The 12,946-nt window shown below is 51.2% G+C and overlaps 1 protein-coding gene across 2 annotated transcripts in view; it reads left to right on the forward strand.

The window, feature by feature from the left end:
- Positions 1 to 12,799, forward strand: part of slc12a2 (solute carrier family 12 member 2) — a 63,673-nt gene extending 50,874 nt beyond the window's left edge. Inside the window, exons 16-27 of one of the 2 annotated variants that reach the window (XM_080477454.1) lie at positions 689 to 800; positions 1,548 to 1,688; positions 1,918 to 2,024; positions 2,872 to 2,951; positions 4,325 to 4,465; positions 5,901 to 5,948; positions 8,304 to 8,426; positions 8,735 to 8,846; positions 10,046 to 10,132; positions 11,916 to 12,051; positions 12,138 to 12,205; positions 12,371 to 12,799. In XM_080477454.1, the coding sequence (XP_080333580.1) occupies positions 689 to 800; positions 1,548 to 1,688; positions 1,918 to 2,024; positions 2,872 to 2,951; positions 4,325 to 4,465; positions 5,901 to 5,948; positions 8,304 to 8,426; positions 8,735 to 8,846; positions 10,046 to 10,132; positions 11,916 to 12,051; positions 12,138 to 12,205; positions 12,371 to 12,506 (1,291 nt within the window). In that variant the 3' untranslated portion in view covers positions 12,507 to 12,799. The remainder of the gene's footprint in view (positions 1 to 688; positions 801 to 1,547; positions 1,689 to 1,917; positions 2,025 to 2,871; positions 2,952 to 4,324; positions 4,466 to 5,900; positions 5,949 to 8,303; positions 8,427 to 8,734; positions 8,847 to 10,045; positions 10,133 to 11,915; positions 12,052 to 12,137; positions 12,206 to 12,370) is intronic. The other variant, XM_080477455.1, reaches the window with a different exon arrangement.
- The last annotated feature ends 147 nt before the right edge of the window (positions 12,800 to 12,946 follow it).

A 12,946-nucleotide genomic window follows, 5' to 3' on the forward strand; every position in this document is an offset into this window, starting at 1 on the left:
TGTTTTATCCGGACCAGGCTCTTCGGGGCCTGTTCACATCTTGTTTTATCCAGACCAGGCTCTTCGGGGCCTGTTCACATCTTGTTTTATCCGGACCAGGCTCTTCGGGGCCTGTTCACATCTTGTTTTATCCGGACCAGGCTCTTCGGGGCCTGTTCACATCTTGTTTTATCCAGACCAGGCTCTTCGGGGCCTGTTCACATCTTGTTTTATGGTAGAGAGGAGGAAGAAGAGACAAAGAAGTAGAAAGGAGGAAGATGCAGTGAGGAAGACTATTGTTGATATCTGGTCTGAAGGCTATGTATCACAGTTGTTTGTGGCTGTCTATCAGCCAAGTGCTAACTAGCCTAGCCACCACAGGCTAAGGAGGCGGGACTTCGTTCAGGTCAGACCAATCAATGAGTCGTGTTTCAGGCGACAGCACCCCCAAACAGATGATGATGATGCTCTTCCTCTGCAGGCCTCAGTGTCTGATGATGATGATGATGATGATGATGCTCTTCCTCTGCAGACTTCAGTGTCTGATGATGATGATGATGCTGCTCTTCCTCTGCAGGCCTCAGTGTCTGATGATGATGATGATGATGATGATGATGATGCTGCTCTTCCTCTGCAGGCCTCAGTGTCTGGTGATGATGATGATGATGATGATGATGATGATGATGATGATGCTGCTCTTCCTCTGCAGGCCTCAGTGTCTGGTGATGACCGGTTACCCAAACTCGCGTCCTGCTCTTCTGGATCTGGTCCACAGCTTCACAAAGAATGTGGGCCTGATGATCTGTGGTCACGTTCGCACGGTAATCTCATTTTGTCATGTTTTCGTGATCTCATACTTTTGTGCTTTCATCTCATCATATTCTCCCGTTCTCATATTATCATACTATCATGTCCTCAATACTCCCATGTTCTCATGTCTTTATGTCCTCATGCTCCCCTGTTCTCGTGCTCTTGTGTTCTCATGTCCTCATATTTTCATGCTCTCACGCACTTGTGTTTTTAAGCTATCGTGTCCTCATGTTCCCTTTGCCTCATACGCTCGTGTTCTCATGCTCTCATGTTCACTTGCTCTCATATACTCATATTCTAATACGCTCATGCTCTCATTAGCTCGCGTTCTCATGCTATCATGTCCTTATGTTCTCATGTCCACATGCTCTCGTATTCTCATGCTCTCCTGGCCTCATGCTTTCATTTTCTCATGCCCTCATGTTTTCATGCTTTCATGCTCCTCACCAGGATCTCTCCTCACTGATCTTAGTTCAGTGCAGCTGGTTGAAGGAGCAGCTTGTTTCCGCTTGGTGGTTTTATATTGGCTACTGGATCCTTGCAGAGGACACCAGGAGGAGGAGGAGCTTTGTCCTCCAGGAGGAGGAGGAGCTTTGTCCTCCAGGAGGAGGAGCTTTGTCCTTGTCAGGGGTCTTTGGGTCCTAAAGGGCTGTCGGAGGTCCGAGTGGGCTCTGGGGAGTCTGGTGGGTTGTTGGAGGTCCGGGGGGCTTGCTAAAGCCCGAGACAGTTCAGGAGGGTTTGTGTTCTGGTCCCTGCAGGGCTACCGGAGGCCGAACTTCAAAGACCTGGCCACGGACCAGTCCCGGTACCAGCGCTGGCTCCTGAGGAATGAGACCAAGGCCTTCTACACCCCCGTGTTCGCCGAGGACCTGAGGCAAGGATCTCAGTACCTGCTGCAGGTGAGGGGCTACATGAGACCAGACAGGAAGTCCCCAAGCAGTACAGGTAGTCCTCTAGCAGGACAGGACAGGTAGTCCTCTAGCAGGACAGGACAGGTAGTCCTCTAGCAGGACAGGAAGTCCCTTGTAGTTCACCATTCAGAGGTTTCATTGACAAAAGTAAAGCTGTAAATGGTCCTGTAGTTGGAGACCTGCTGGTCTAACAGGAAGTGGTTGTTGTTTCCTCCAGGCTGCTGGTCTGGGCCGCCTGAAACCCAACACGCTGGTGCTGGGCTACAAGAGCGACTGGCGGGACGGAGACATGATGAATGTGGAGACCTACATCAGCATGATCCAGTGGGTCCCACCGCCATGTTGCTCCTCACTCACTCAGTCACAACCTGTGTGTGTGTGTGTGTGTGTGTGTGTGTGTGTGTGTGTGTGTGTGTGTGTGTGTGTGTGTGTGTGTGTGTGTGTGTGTGTGTGTGTGTGTGTGTGTGTGTGTGTGTGTGTGTGTGTGTGTGTGTGTGTGTGTGTGTGTGTGTGTGTGTGTGTGTGTGTGTGTGTGTGTGTGTGTGTGTGTGTGTGTGTGTGTGTGTGTGTGTGTGTGTGTGTGTGTGTGTGTGTGTGATGCTGGTTCACCTGTAAGTCACATCAGTCTGAACAATACAGGTTTAATCCACGTTTCACCAAAAGAAGCTGCAGCGTTTCGGAGCCCTCCAGCGGGGGAGAGTTAGTTTCAGAGCCCTCCAGCGGGGGAGAGTTAGTTTCAGAGCCCTCCAGCGGGGGAGAGTTAGTTTCAGAGCCCTCCAGCGGGGGAGAGTTAGTTTCAGAGCCCTCCAGCGGGGGAGAGTTAGTTTCAGAGCCCTCCAGCGGGGGAGAGTTAGTTTCAGAGCCCTCCAGCGGGGCAGAGTTAGTTTCAGAGCCCTCCAGCGGGGCAGAGCCTGGTCGGCTCCTCGTGATGCCGTCATGTGAGGCTGTTAGAGGATTTAGTTTGATTCTGTTGTAACGTTCAGGATTAACGTGTCAGAACTTCAATGTTCCTACTTAATACTCTGAGCTTTACTGCGTGTGAGTGTGCGTGCGTGCGTGTGTGTGTGTGTGAGTGCGTGTGCGTGTGCGTGTGTGTGTGTGTGAGTGCGTGTGCGTGTGTGTGTGTGTGGACTACCTGCAGTAAACCTCAGTATTTTTCTCCTTCCACCAGTGACGCCTTCGACTTCCAGTTCGGAGCCGTGATCCTGCGTCTGAAGGAGGGACTGGACGTGTCCCACATCCAGGGACAAGGTACCACACACACACACACACAAACAATCACAAGAGTATATAGTGACGACTGGCTCCGCCCACTTCAGAACACTTCTGTCTTCATCGCTGCTCGTTGCTAAAGCAGAGTAATACCTCTGATGACCTATGGGGGGCAGTGTTTACTCCCTCTGACCTGCGGAGGCAGTGTTTACTCCCTCTGACCTGTGGAGGCAGTGTTTACTCCCTCTGACCTGTGGAGGCAGTGTTTACTCCCTCTGACCTGTGGAGGCAGTGTTCAGTGTTTACTCCCTCTGACCTGCGGAGGCAGTGTTTACTCCCTCTGACCTGCGGAGGCAGTGTTCAGTGTTTACTCCCTCTGACCTGTGGAGGCAGTGTTCAGTGTTTACTCCCTCTGACCTGCGGAGGCAGTGTTCAGTGTTTACTCCCTCTGACCTGTGGAGGCAGTGTTTACTCCCTCTGACCTGCGGAGGCAGTGTTCAGTGTTTACTCCCTCTGACCTGTGGGGGCAGTGTTCAGTGTTTACTCCCTCTGACCTGTGGAGGCAGTGTTCAGTGTTTACTCCCTCTGACCTGCGGAGGCAGTGTTCAGTGTTTACTCCCTCTGACCTGTGGAGGCAGTGTTTACTCCCTCTGACCTGTGGAGGCAGTGTTTACTCCCTCTGACCTGTGGAGGCAGTGTTTACTCCCTCTGACCTGCGGAGGCAGTGTTTACTCCCTCTGACCTGCGGAGGCAGTGTTCAGTGTTTACTCCCTCTGACCTGTGGAGGCAGTGTTCAGTGTTTACTCCCTCTGACCTGCGGAGGCAGTGTTCAGTGTTTACTCCCTCTGACCTGTGGAGGCAGTGTTTACTCCCTCTGACCTGTGGAGGCGGTGTTTACTCCCTCTGACCTGTGGAGGCAGTGTTTACTCCCTCTGACCTGTGGAGGCAGTGTTTACTCCCTCTGACCTGCGGAGGCAGTGTTTACTCCCTCTGACCTGTGGAGGCAGTGTTTACTCCCTCTGACCTGTGGAGGCAGTGTTTACTCCCTCTGACCTGCGGAGGCAGTGTTTACTCCCTCTGACCTGCGGAGGCAGTGTTCAGTGTTTACTCCCTCTGACCTGTGGAGGCAGTGTTCAGTGTTTACTCCCTCTGACCTGTGGAGGCAGTGTTTACTCCCTCTGACCTGCGGAGGCAGTGTTTACTCCCTCTGACCTGCGGAGGCAGTGTTCAGTGTTTACTCCCTCTGACCTGTGGAGGCAGTGTTCAGTGTTTACTCCCTCTGACCTGTGGAGGCAGTGTTCAGTGTTTACTCCCTCTGACCTGCGGAGGCAGTGTTTACTCCCTCTGACCTGTGGAGGCAGTGTTCAGTGTTTACTCCCTGTGTTATCGTTCTGACTGACTGTCGTCGACAGACGAGCTGCTGTCGTCTCAGGAGAAGTCGGGGATGAAGGACGTGATCGTTTCCATCGACACCAGCAAAGATTCTGACGCTGACTCGTCTAAACCTTCGTCCAAAACCACCAGCCTGCAGAACAGCCCGGCCATCCAGAAAGGTCAGTCCATGTAGTACTGTAGTACTTTGGTATTACAGTATCTGTCCTCCTGCTGTAGTACTGCTGTGTCCATCATTATTATTCTGTAGTCCTGCTGTATCTCTCCTCCCTTTGTAGTACTGCTGTATCTCCTCCTCCCTTTGTAGTACTGCTGTATCTCTCCTCCCTCTGTAGTACTGGTGTATCTCTCCTCCCTCTGTAGTACTACTGTATCGCTCCTGCTGTAGTACTACTGTATTTCTCCTTCTGCTATAGTACTACTGTTATCTCTTCCTGTTGTAGTACTACTGTATTTCTCCTTTTGTAGAACTACTGTATCTGTCCTGCTGTAGCTCTCCTCCCTCAGTAGTACTGCTCTATCTGTCCTTCTGCTGTAGTACTGCTTCATTTCCAACTGAACACAAAGAGACTAAACACACACACACACACTTACACACAAAAAGTGCTCCTTGTGTATTTGATGTTTTGGAGTACACATGTTGATTCATCTGGTGTGTGAGAATCGTGTGTTTGGATTCTCCTTCTGAGTGTTGGAGGATCCGATGGTTGTTTTGTTTTCATCATTATGACTGTTGGATCTTGTGTATTTGAGCTCATCCCTCGATTCAGAGCGTCTTCAGTTCAGTCATGAGAACTACTGGGGGGTCTGGTGTTCCTGTTGTCTCACTGGGGGGGTCTGGTGTTCCTGTTGTCTCACTGGGGGGGTCTGGTGTTCCTGTTGTCTCACTGGGGGGGTCTGGTGTTCCTGTTGTCTCACTGGGGGGTCTGGTGTTCTTGTTGTCTCACTGGGGGGTCTGGTGTTCCTGTTGTCTCACTGGGGGGTCTGGTGTTCTTGTTGTCTCACTGGGGGGTCTGGTGTTCCTGTTGTCTCACTGGGGGGTCTGGTGTTCTTGTTGTCTCATTCGGGGGTCTGGTGTTCCTGTTGTCTCACTGGGGGGTCGAGTGTTCTTGTTGTCTCATTGGGGGGGGTCGAGTGTTCCTGTTGTCTCCCTGGGGGGGTCAATTGTTCCTGTTGTCTCACTGGGGGGTCGAGTGTTCCTGTTGTCTCCCTGGGGGGGGGGTCTGGTGTTCCTCTTGTCTCACTGGGGGGGTCTGATCAGATCCGAACCAGGATGTTCTGGTTATTCAGGTCTCAGTAGTTCACCACCTCACCTCACCACCTCACACCCACCCCACCTCACCACCTCACCTCACCACCCACCTCACCTCACCACCTCACCCCACCTCACCACCCCACCTCACCTCACCTCACCACCTCACCTCACCTCACCTCACCTCACCTCACCTCACCTCACCACCTCACCTCACCTCACCTCACCTCACCTCACCTCACCTCACCTCACCTCACCTCACCTCACCACCTCACCTCACCACCTCACCTCACCACCTCACCTCATCTCATGTTATTTGTTTTTCTTTTGTCTCATGTGTCCAGATGACGACGATGATGGAAAAGCTCCCACTCAGCCCCTGTTAAGAAAAGGTGGAGACCCCCTTCATTCTCTCCATCACCTCTCTCCTCAGCTCTCTCCGTCAGCTCTCTTCAGCTCTTCATCAGTTCTCTCCGTCACCTCTCTGTCAGCTCTCTCCTCACCTCTCCGTCAGCTCTCCGTCATCTCTCTCCTCACCTCTCCGTCAGCTCTCCGTCATCTCTCTCCTCACCTCTCCGTCAGCTCTCTCCTCACCTCTCCGTCAGCTCCCTCCTCACCTCTCCGTCAGCTCTCTCCTCACCTCTCCGTCAGCTCTCTCCTCTCCTCTCCGTCAGCTCTCTCCTCACCTCTCCATCAGCTCCCTCCTCACCTCTCCGTCAGCTCTCTCCTCACCTCTCCGTCAGCTCCCTCCTCACCTCTCCGTCAGCTCTCTCCTCACCTCTCCGTCAGCTCCCTCCTCACCTCTCCGTCAGCTCTCTCCTCTCCTCTCCGTCAGCTCTCTCCTCACCTCTCCATCAGCTCCCTCCTCACCTCTCCGTCAGCTCTCTCCTCACCTCTCCGTCAGCTCCCTCCTCACCTCTCCATCAGCTCTCTCCTCACCTCTCCGTCAGCTCCCTCCTCACCTCTCCGTCAGCTCTCTCCTCACCTCTCCGTCAGCTCTCTCCTCACCTCTCCATCAGCTCCCTCCTCACCTCTCCATCAGCTCCCTCCTCACCTCTCCATCAGCTCCCTCCTCACCTCTCCGTCAGCTCCCTCCTCACCTCTCCATCAGCTCCCTCCTCACCTCTCCGTCAGCTATCTCCTCACCTCTCCGTCAGCTCTCTCTTCACCTCCTCTTGTTCTAAAAGACTTCTGGTCTTCTGCCTCTCGGGAAATGACTCGGTGCTTCCCGCTTATTTCTGATTATTGATCCTCTTTTATTGTAGCTCTGTCTTTCTGTCATCCTTCCTCCAGTCTATAGTCCGTCTATAGTCAGTCTATAGTCCGTCTTCATTCTATAGTCGGTCTATAGTCAGTCTTCAGTCTATAGTCAGTCTATAGTCTATAGTCAGTCTATAGTCAGTCTTCATTCTATAGTCCGTCTATAGTCAGTCTATAGTCCGTCTTCATTCTATAGTCGGTCTATAGTCAGTCTTCAGTCTATAGTCAGTCTATAGTCAGTCTTCAGTCTATAGTCAGTCTATAGTCCGTCTTCATTCTATAGTCGGTCTATAGTCAGTCTTCAGTCTATAGTCCGTCTACAGTCAGTCTATAGTCAGGCTTCAGTCTATAGTCCGTCTATAGTCCGTCTTCATTCTATAGTCCGTCTATAGTCAGTCTTCAGTCTATAGTCAGTCTATAGTCAGTCTTCAGTCTATAGTCAGTCTTCATTCTATAGTCAGTCTATAGTCAGTCTTCAGTCTATAGTCAGTCTATAGTCAGTCTTCATTCTATAGTCAGTCTATAGTCAGTCTTCATTCTATAGTCCGTCTATAGTCAGTCTATAGTCAGTCTTCAGTCTATAGTCAGTCTATAGTCAGTCTATAGTCCGTCTTCATTCTATAGTCAGTCTATAGTCCGTCTTCATTCTATAGTCCGTCTATAGTCAGTCTTCATTCTATAGTCAGTCTTCAGTCTATAGTTCGTCTATAGTCAGTCTTCAGTCTGTAGTCGGTCTATAGTCAGTCTATAGTCAGTCTTCATTCTATAGTCAGTCTATAGCCAGTCTATAGTCAGTCTTCATTCTATAGTCAGTCTATAGTCTGTCTATAGTCAGTCTTCATTCTATAGTCAGTCTATAGTCAGTCTATAGTCAGTCTATAGTCAGTCTTCATTCTATAGTCAGTCTATAGTCCGTCTATAGTCAGTCTTCAGTCTATAGTCCGTCTATAGTCAGTCTTCATTCTATAGTCCGTCTATAGTCAGTCTTCAGGCTATAGTCAGTCTATAGTCAGTCTAAAGTCTATAGTCCGTCTATAGTCAGTCTAAAGTCTATAGTCAGTCTATAGTCAGTCTTCATTCTATAGTCAGTCTATAGTCGGTGTTCACCGATTGTTTCCTCATCAGCAGTTTGAGTAGCTGAACCACACAGAATTAAACTTTCAATTCTGTTGCTGAACACACACACACACACACACACACACACACACACACGGACGGACGGACACTTCAGCCCCTATCTTCTGGGCATGATTGATGTGTTACTGTTGTCCACTTCTTCTAAAGCGTGTGTGTGTGTGTGTGTGTGTGTGTGTGTGTGTGTGTGTGTGTGTGTGTGTGTGTGTGTGTGTGTGTGTGTGTGTGTGTGTGTGTGTGTGTGTGTGTGTGTGTGTGTGTGTGTGTGTGTGTGTGTGTGTGTGTGTGTGTGTGTGTGTGTGTGTGTGTGTGTGTGTGTGTGTGTGTGTGTGTGTGTGTGTGTGTGTGTATAGATAAGAAGAGCCCCACGGTTCCTCTCAACGTGTCTGACCAGAGACTCCTGGAAGCCAGCCAGCAGTTCCAGCAGAAACAGGGGAAGGGAACCGTCGACGTGTGGTGGCTGTTTGATGACGGAGGTCAGTCTGTCTGCTTCATGTGAGCACCAACATCTGATTCCACACAGAAGTAACTACTATTAAAGTAACTGCTCAGGGAAGGGTTTATTACATGTTTATTACAAGCCTGTTCCGTGGACATGTTCTAAGGTCATGTGGTTCTTCACCAGCTATGATTGCATTAATATGGATTTAACAGATTCCAGTGAAAGCAGCTGGTTGTGGGACCTGTGTTTGCAGGTCTGACCCTGGTCAGTCCATGTGTCCAGGTCTCACCCTGGTCCTTCAGAGTTTAGTGACAGCAGCTGGTTGTGGTCCTGTGTCTGCAGGTCTGACCCTGCTCATCCCGTACCTGCTGACCAACAAGAAGAGGTGGAAGGACTGTAAGATCCGCGTCTTCATCGGAGGGAAGATCAACAGGATCGACCACGACCGCCGAGCGTAAGTACCAGAGACCTGCAGGTCTGAGACCCGGACCCTGTGACGTCTGGCTTCCCTTTCTCTGGGACACTGAGGATCCTTCTCATATTGTCATAAGAGCTTTAATGAAGCTGGTCTCCTCGTCCAACACAAGGCCGTGGATGTTTAGAGTCATTTCTGATTCAGTGCAGCTGGTGGTCGGTACTGTCCTTGGGACCTGGAGGCGGCTTTCCCCTGCTGCAGTGGTCACAGTGGCCCGAGGCTCTGGAACAACCGGGCCTGGCGGCAAAATTGGGTTTCTGTGTAATACTCCTACTGCAGCTGTCCTACAAAAGGACGGAGGTAACAGGCCCCTTGTCCTCCAGCGGTCAAGGTAGAAACCAGCGCAGGAAGGTCGCCCACTGGTTTGTGGTGGGTTCTTATCATGACGGAATCCCTTCCTGGTTTCACGTCACCAGGTGCAACGTTCAATGATAAATGGACTAACTAGTATAGCTCCTTTTCACTGACAGCTCATCACACTCACACTCACACACACACACACACACACACACACACACTCATTCACACACCATCGGAGGCTGCAGCCACGCAAGGCGCCGTCACTCCAATGGGGGCAGTTTGGGGTTCAGTGTCTTGCCCAAGGACACTTCGGCATGTAGGCAGGAAGAGATGGGAATCGAACCTGCAACGTTCCGATTGGGAGACGACCGCTCTACCAACAGAGCTACCCCCCCCCCCTCCCCCTCCAGTTCTAGACACCGATTTGGACTGCTGGGCCTGACACTGTGATCACAACATCACGTACTGGTGATGATGTCCACTGTCTGTGGTCACATGCTAATACTGGTTAGCACGTCTGGTACCGTCTGGTACTGTTACTGAAACCGGACCATCTGGACTCAAAATTAACCTGGACGAAGTGTCCTCCGATATTCTGGACCTCCTGCTGATGCTAATGCTAATGGCACCGAAATCTACTGTTATTGTTTACTTTTTTAGAGATGTTGATAAACAATAAAGAGGATGTTTCTCTGCAGGATGTTTGTGTTGTTTACTTAAAGGTGTTGATAAACAATAAAGAGGATGTTTCTCTGCAGGATGTTTGTGTTGTTTACTTAAAGGTGTTGATAAACAATAAAGAGGTTGTTTCTCTGCAGGATGTTTGTGTTGTTTACTTAAAGGTGTTGATAAACAATAAAGAGGTTGTTTCTCTGCAGGATGGCTACGCTGCTAAGCAAGTTCAGGATCGACTTCTCCGACATCACGGTGCTCGGTGATATCAACACTAAGCCCAAGAAGGAGCAGTAAGTCTCATCACCTCCGTCACTCACCTCCGTCACTCACCTCCGTCACTCACCTCCCTCACTCACCTCCCTCACTCACCTCCGTCACTCACCTCCCTCACTCACCTCCCTCACTCACCTCCGTCACTCACCTCCCTCACTCACCTCCCTCACTCACCTCCGTCACTCACCTCCGTCACTCACCTCCCTCACTCACCTCCCTCACTCACCTCCGTCACTCACCTCCCTCACTCACCTCCCTCACTCACCTCCGTCACTCACCTCCCTCACTCACCTCCCTCACTCACCTTGTCACGTCACCATCTTCACACCACCTCTATCACTCACCTCGTCACCTACATTACGTCACCTCCGTCACATCACTTTGTCACGTCACATGACTCTTTCACAGACATTTTGTCATCTTATGAAAAAGACTGATTGCTGCCCACCTAGCGGTCACACTGACACCTAGTGGTCACACACTGACACCTAGCGGTCACACTGACACCTAGTGGTCACACACTGACACCTTGTGGTCACACTGACACCTAGTGGTCACACTGACACCTAGCGGTCACACACTGACACCTAGTGGTCACACACTGACACCTAGTGGTCACACACTGACACCTAGTGGTCACACTGACACCTAGTGGTCACACACTGACACCTAGTGGTCACACACTGACACCTAGTGGTCACACTGACACCTAGTGGTCACACACTGACACCTAGCGGTCACACTGACACCTAGTGGTCACACACTGACACCTTGTGGTCACACTGACACCTAGTGGTCACACACTGACACCTAGTGGTCACACTGACACCTAGTGGTCACACTGACACCTAGTGGTCACACTGACACCTAGTGGTCACACACTGACACCTAGTGGTCACACTGACACCTAGTGGTCACACACTGACACCTTGTGGTCACACTGACACCTAGTGGTCACACACTGACACCTAGTGGTCACACTGACACCTAGTGGTCACACTGACACCTAGCGGTCACACACTGACACCTTGTGGTCACACTGACACCTTGTGGTCACACTGACACCTAGTGGTCACACTGACACCTAGTGGTCACACTGACACCTAGCGGTCACACACTGACACCTAGTGGTCACACACTGACACCTTGTGGTCACACTGACACCTTGTGGTCACACTGACACCTTGTGGTCACACTGACACCTAGTGGTCACACTGACACCTAGCGGTCACACACTGACACCTAGTGGTCACACTGACACCTAGTGGTCACACTGACACCTAGCGGTCACACACTGACACCTAGTGGTCACACACTGACACCTAGTGGTCACACTGACACCTAGTGGTCACACTGACACCTAGCGGTCACACACTGACACCTAGTGGTCACACACTGACACCTAGTGGTCACACACTGACACCTTGTGGTCACACTGACACCTTGTGGTCACACTGACACCTTGTGGTCACACTGACACCTAGTGGTCACACTGACACCTAGCGGTCACACACTGACACCTAGTGGTCACACACAATATGTGCTGCTATATTTTGATTGATAAGTCGTGTCTTTAAGAAGGCAAATAATTTTTAAAAGATCATTTTATTCATTGGTGAAATAATATAATACGAGTGAACGAGATAGTAACTGTGTGTGTGTGTGTGTGTGTGTGTGTGTGTGTGTGTGTGTGTGTGTGTGTGTGTGTGTGTGTGTGTGTGTGTGTGTGTGTGTGTGTGTGTGTGTGTGTGTGTGTGTGTGTGTGTGTGTGTGTGTGTGTGTGTGTGTGTGTGTGTGTAGCGTGGCGGCCTTCGAGGAAATGATTGAACCGTACCGGCTGAAGGAAGACGATATGGAGCAGGAAGCTGCTGAGAGGCTGAAGAACAACGAGCCCTGGAGGATCACCGACAACGAGATCGAGCTGTACCGGGCCAAGGTATACACACACACACACACACACACACACACACACACACACACACACACACACACACACACACACTAATTCATGTTGTTCTTCAGACCAACCGTCAGATTCGACTCAACGAGCTGCTGAAGGAACATTCCAGCACTGCCAACCTTATCGTAATGTAAGTGTGAGTGTGTCTGTCTGTCTCTGTGTGTGTGTGTCTGTCTGTCTGTCTGTCTGTCTCTGTGTGTGTGTGTGTGTGTGTGTCTGTCTGTCTGTCTGTCTCTGTCTGTGTGTGTGTTGGTCCCTGGTTCTGACTGGGTCCCTGGTTCTGTCCGTCCTGCAGAAGCCTGCCATTGGCCAGGAAGGGTGCAGTGTCCAGTGCTCTCTACATGTCCTGGCTGGAGGCTCTGTCCCAGGACCTGCCTCCCATCCTGCTGGTGCGAGGAAACCACCAGAGCGTCCTGACCTTCTACTCCTAGACCCCTCCTGGAGTCCTGGAACCCTCCTGGAACACAAGCACACCCCACACTCTACCAGTCCACAGCTCACAGTGCAACACACACACACACACACACACACACTCCACCCTGATGAAGTCTGCAGGAGATGGGGGAAATGGGCCTGAGGGTGGAGCTGCTGGAGGCTTCTCCACCGAGCTCCTTCCTATTGATTCAAATCCCCCCCTACCCCCCCCACCTCCCTGCCTCCCTCTCTCACAGCATTAATATTTTACTTTCCTCCTGCACTCTGTTGTTCACTAGAGTCAGGGGGAGTCAGGGGGAGTCAGGTGGGCATCAGGAGGGAGTCGGAGGAGTCAGGGGGGAGTCAGGGAGGAGTCAGGGAGGAGTCAGGAGGAGTCAGGGAGGAGTCAGGGAGGAGTCAGGAGGAGTCAGGCGCAGTCAGGGGGAGTCAGGGAGGA

Source organism: Lipophrys pholis (assembly GCF_963383615.2).
Source record: "Lipophrys pholis genome assembly, chromosome: 12".
Taxonomy (NCBI): Eukaryota; Metazoa; Chordata; class Actinopteri; order Blenniiformes; family Blenniidae; genus Lipophrys; species Lipophrys pholis.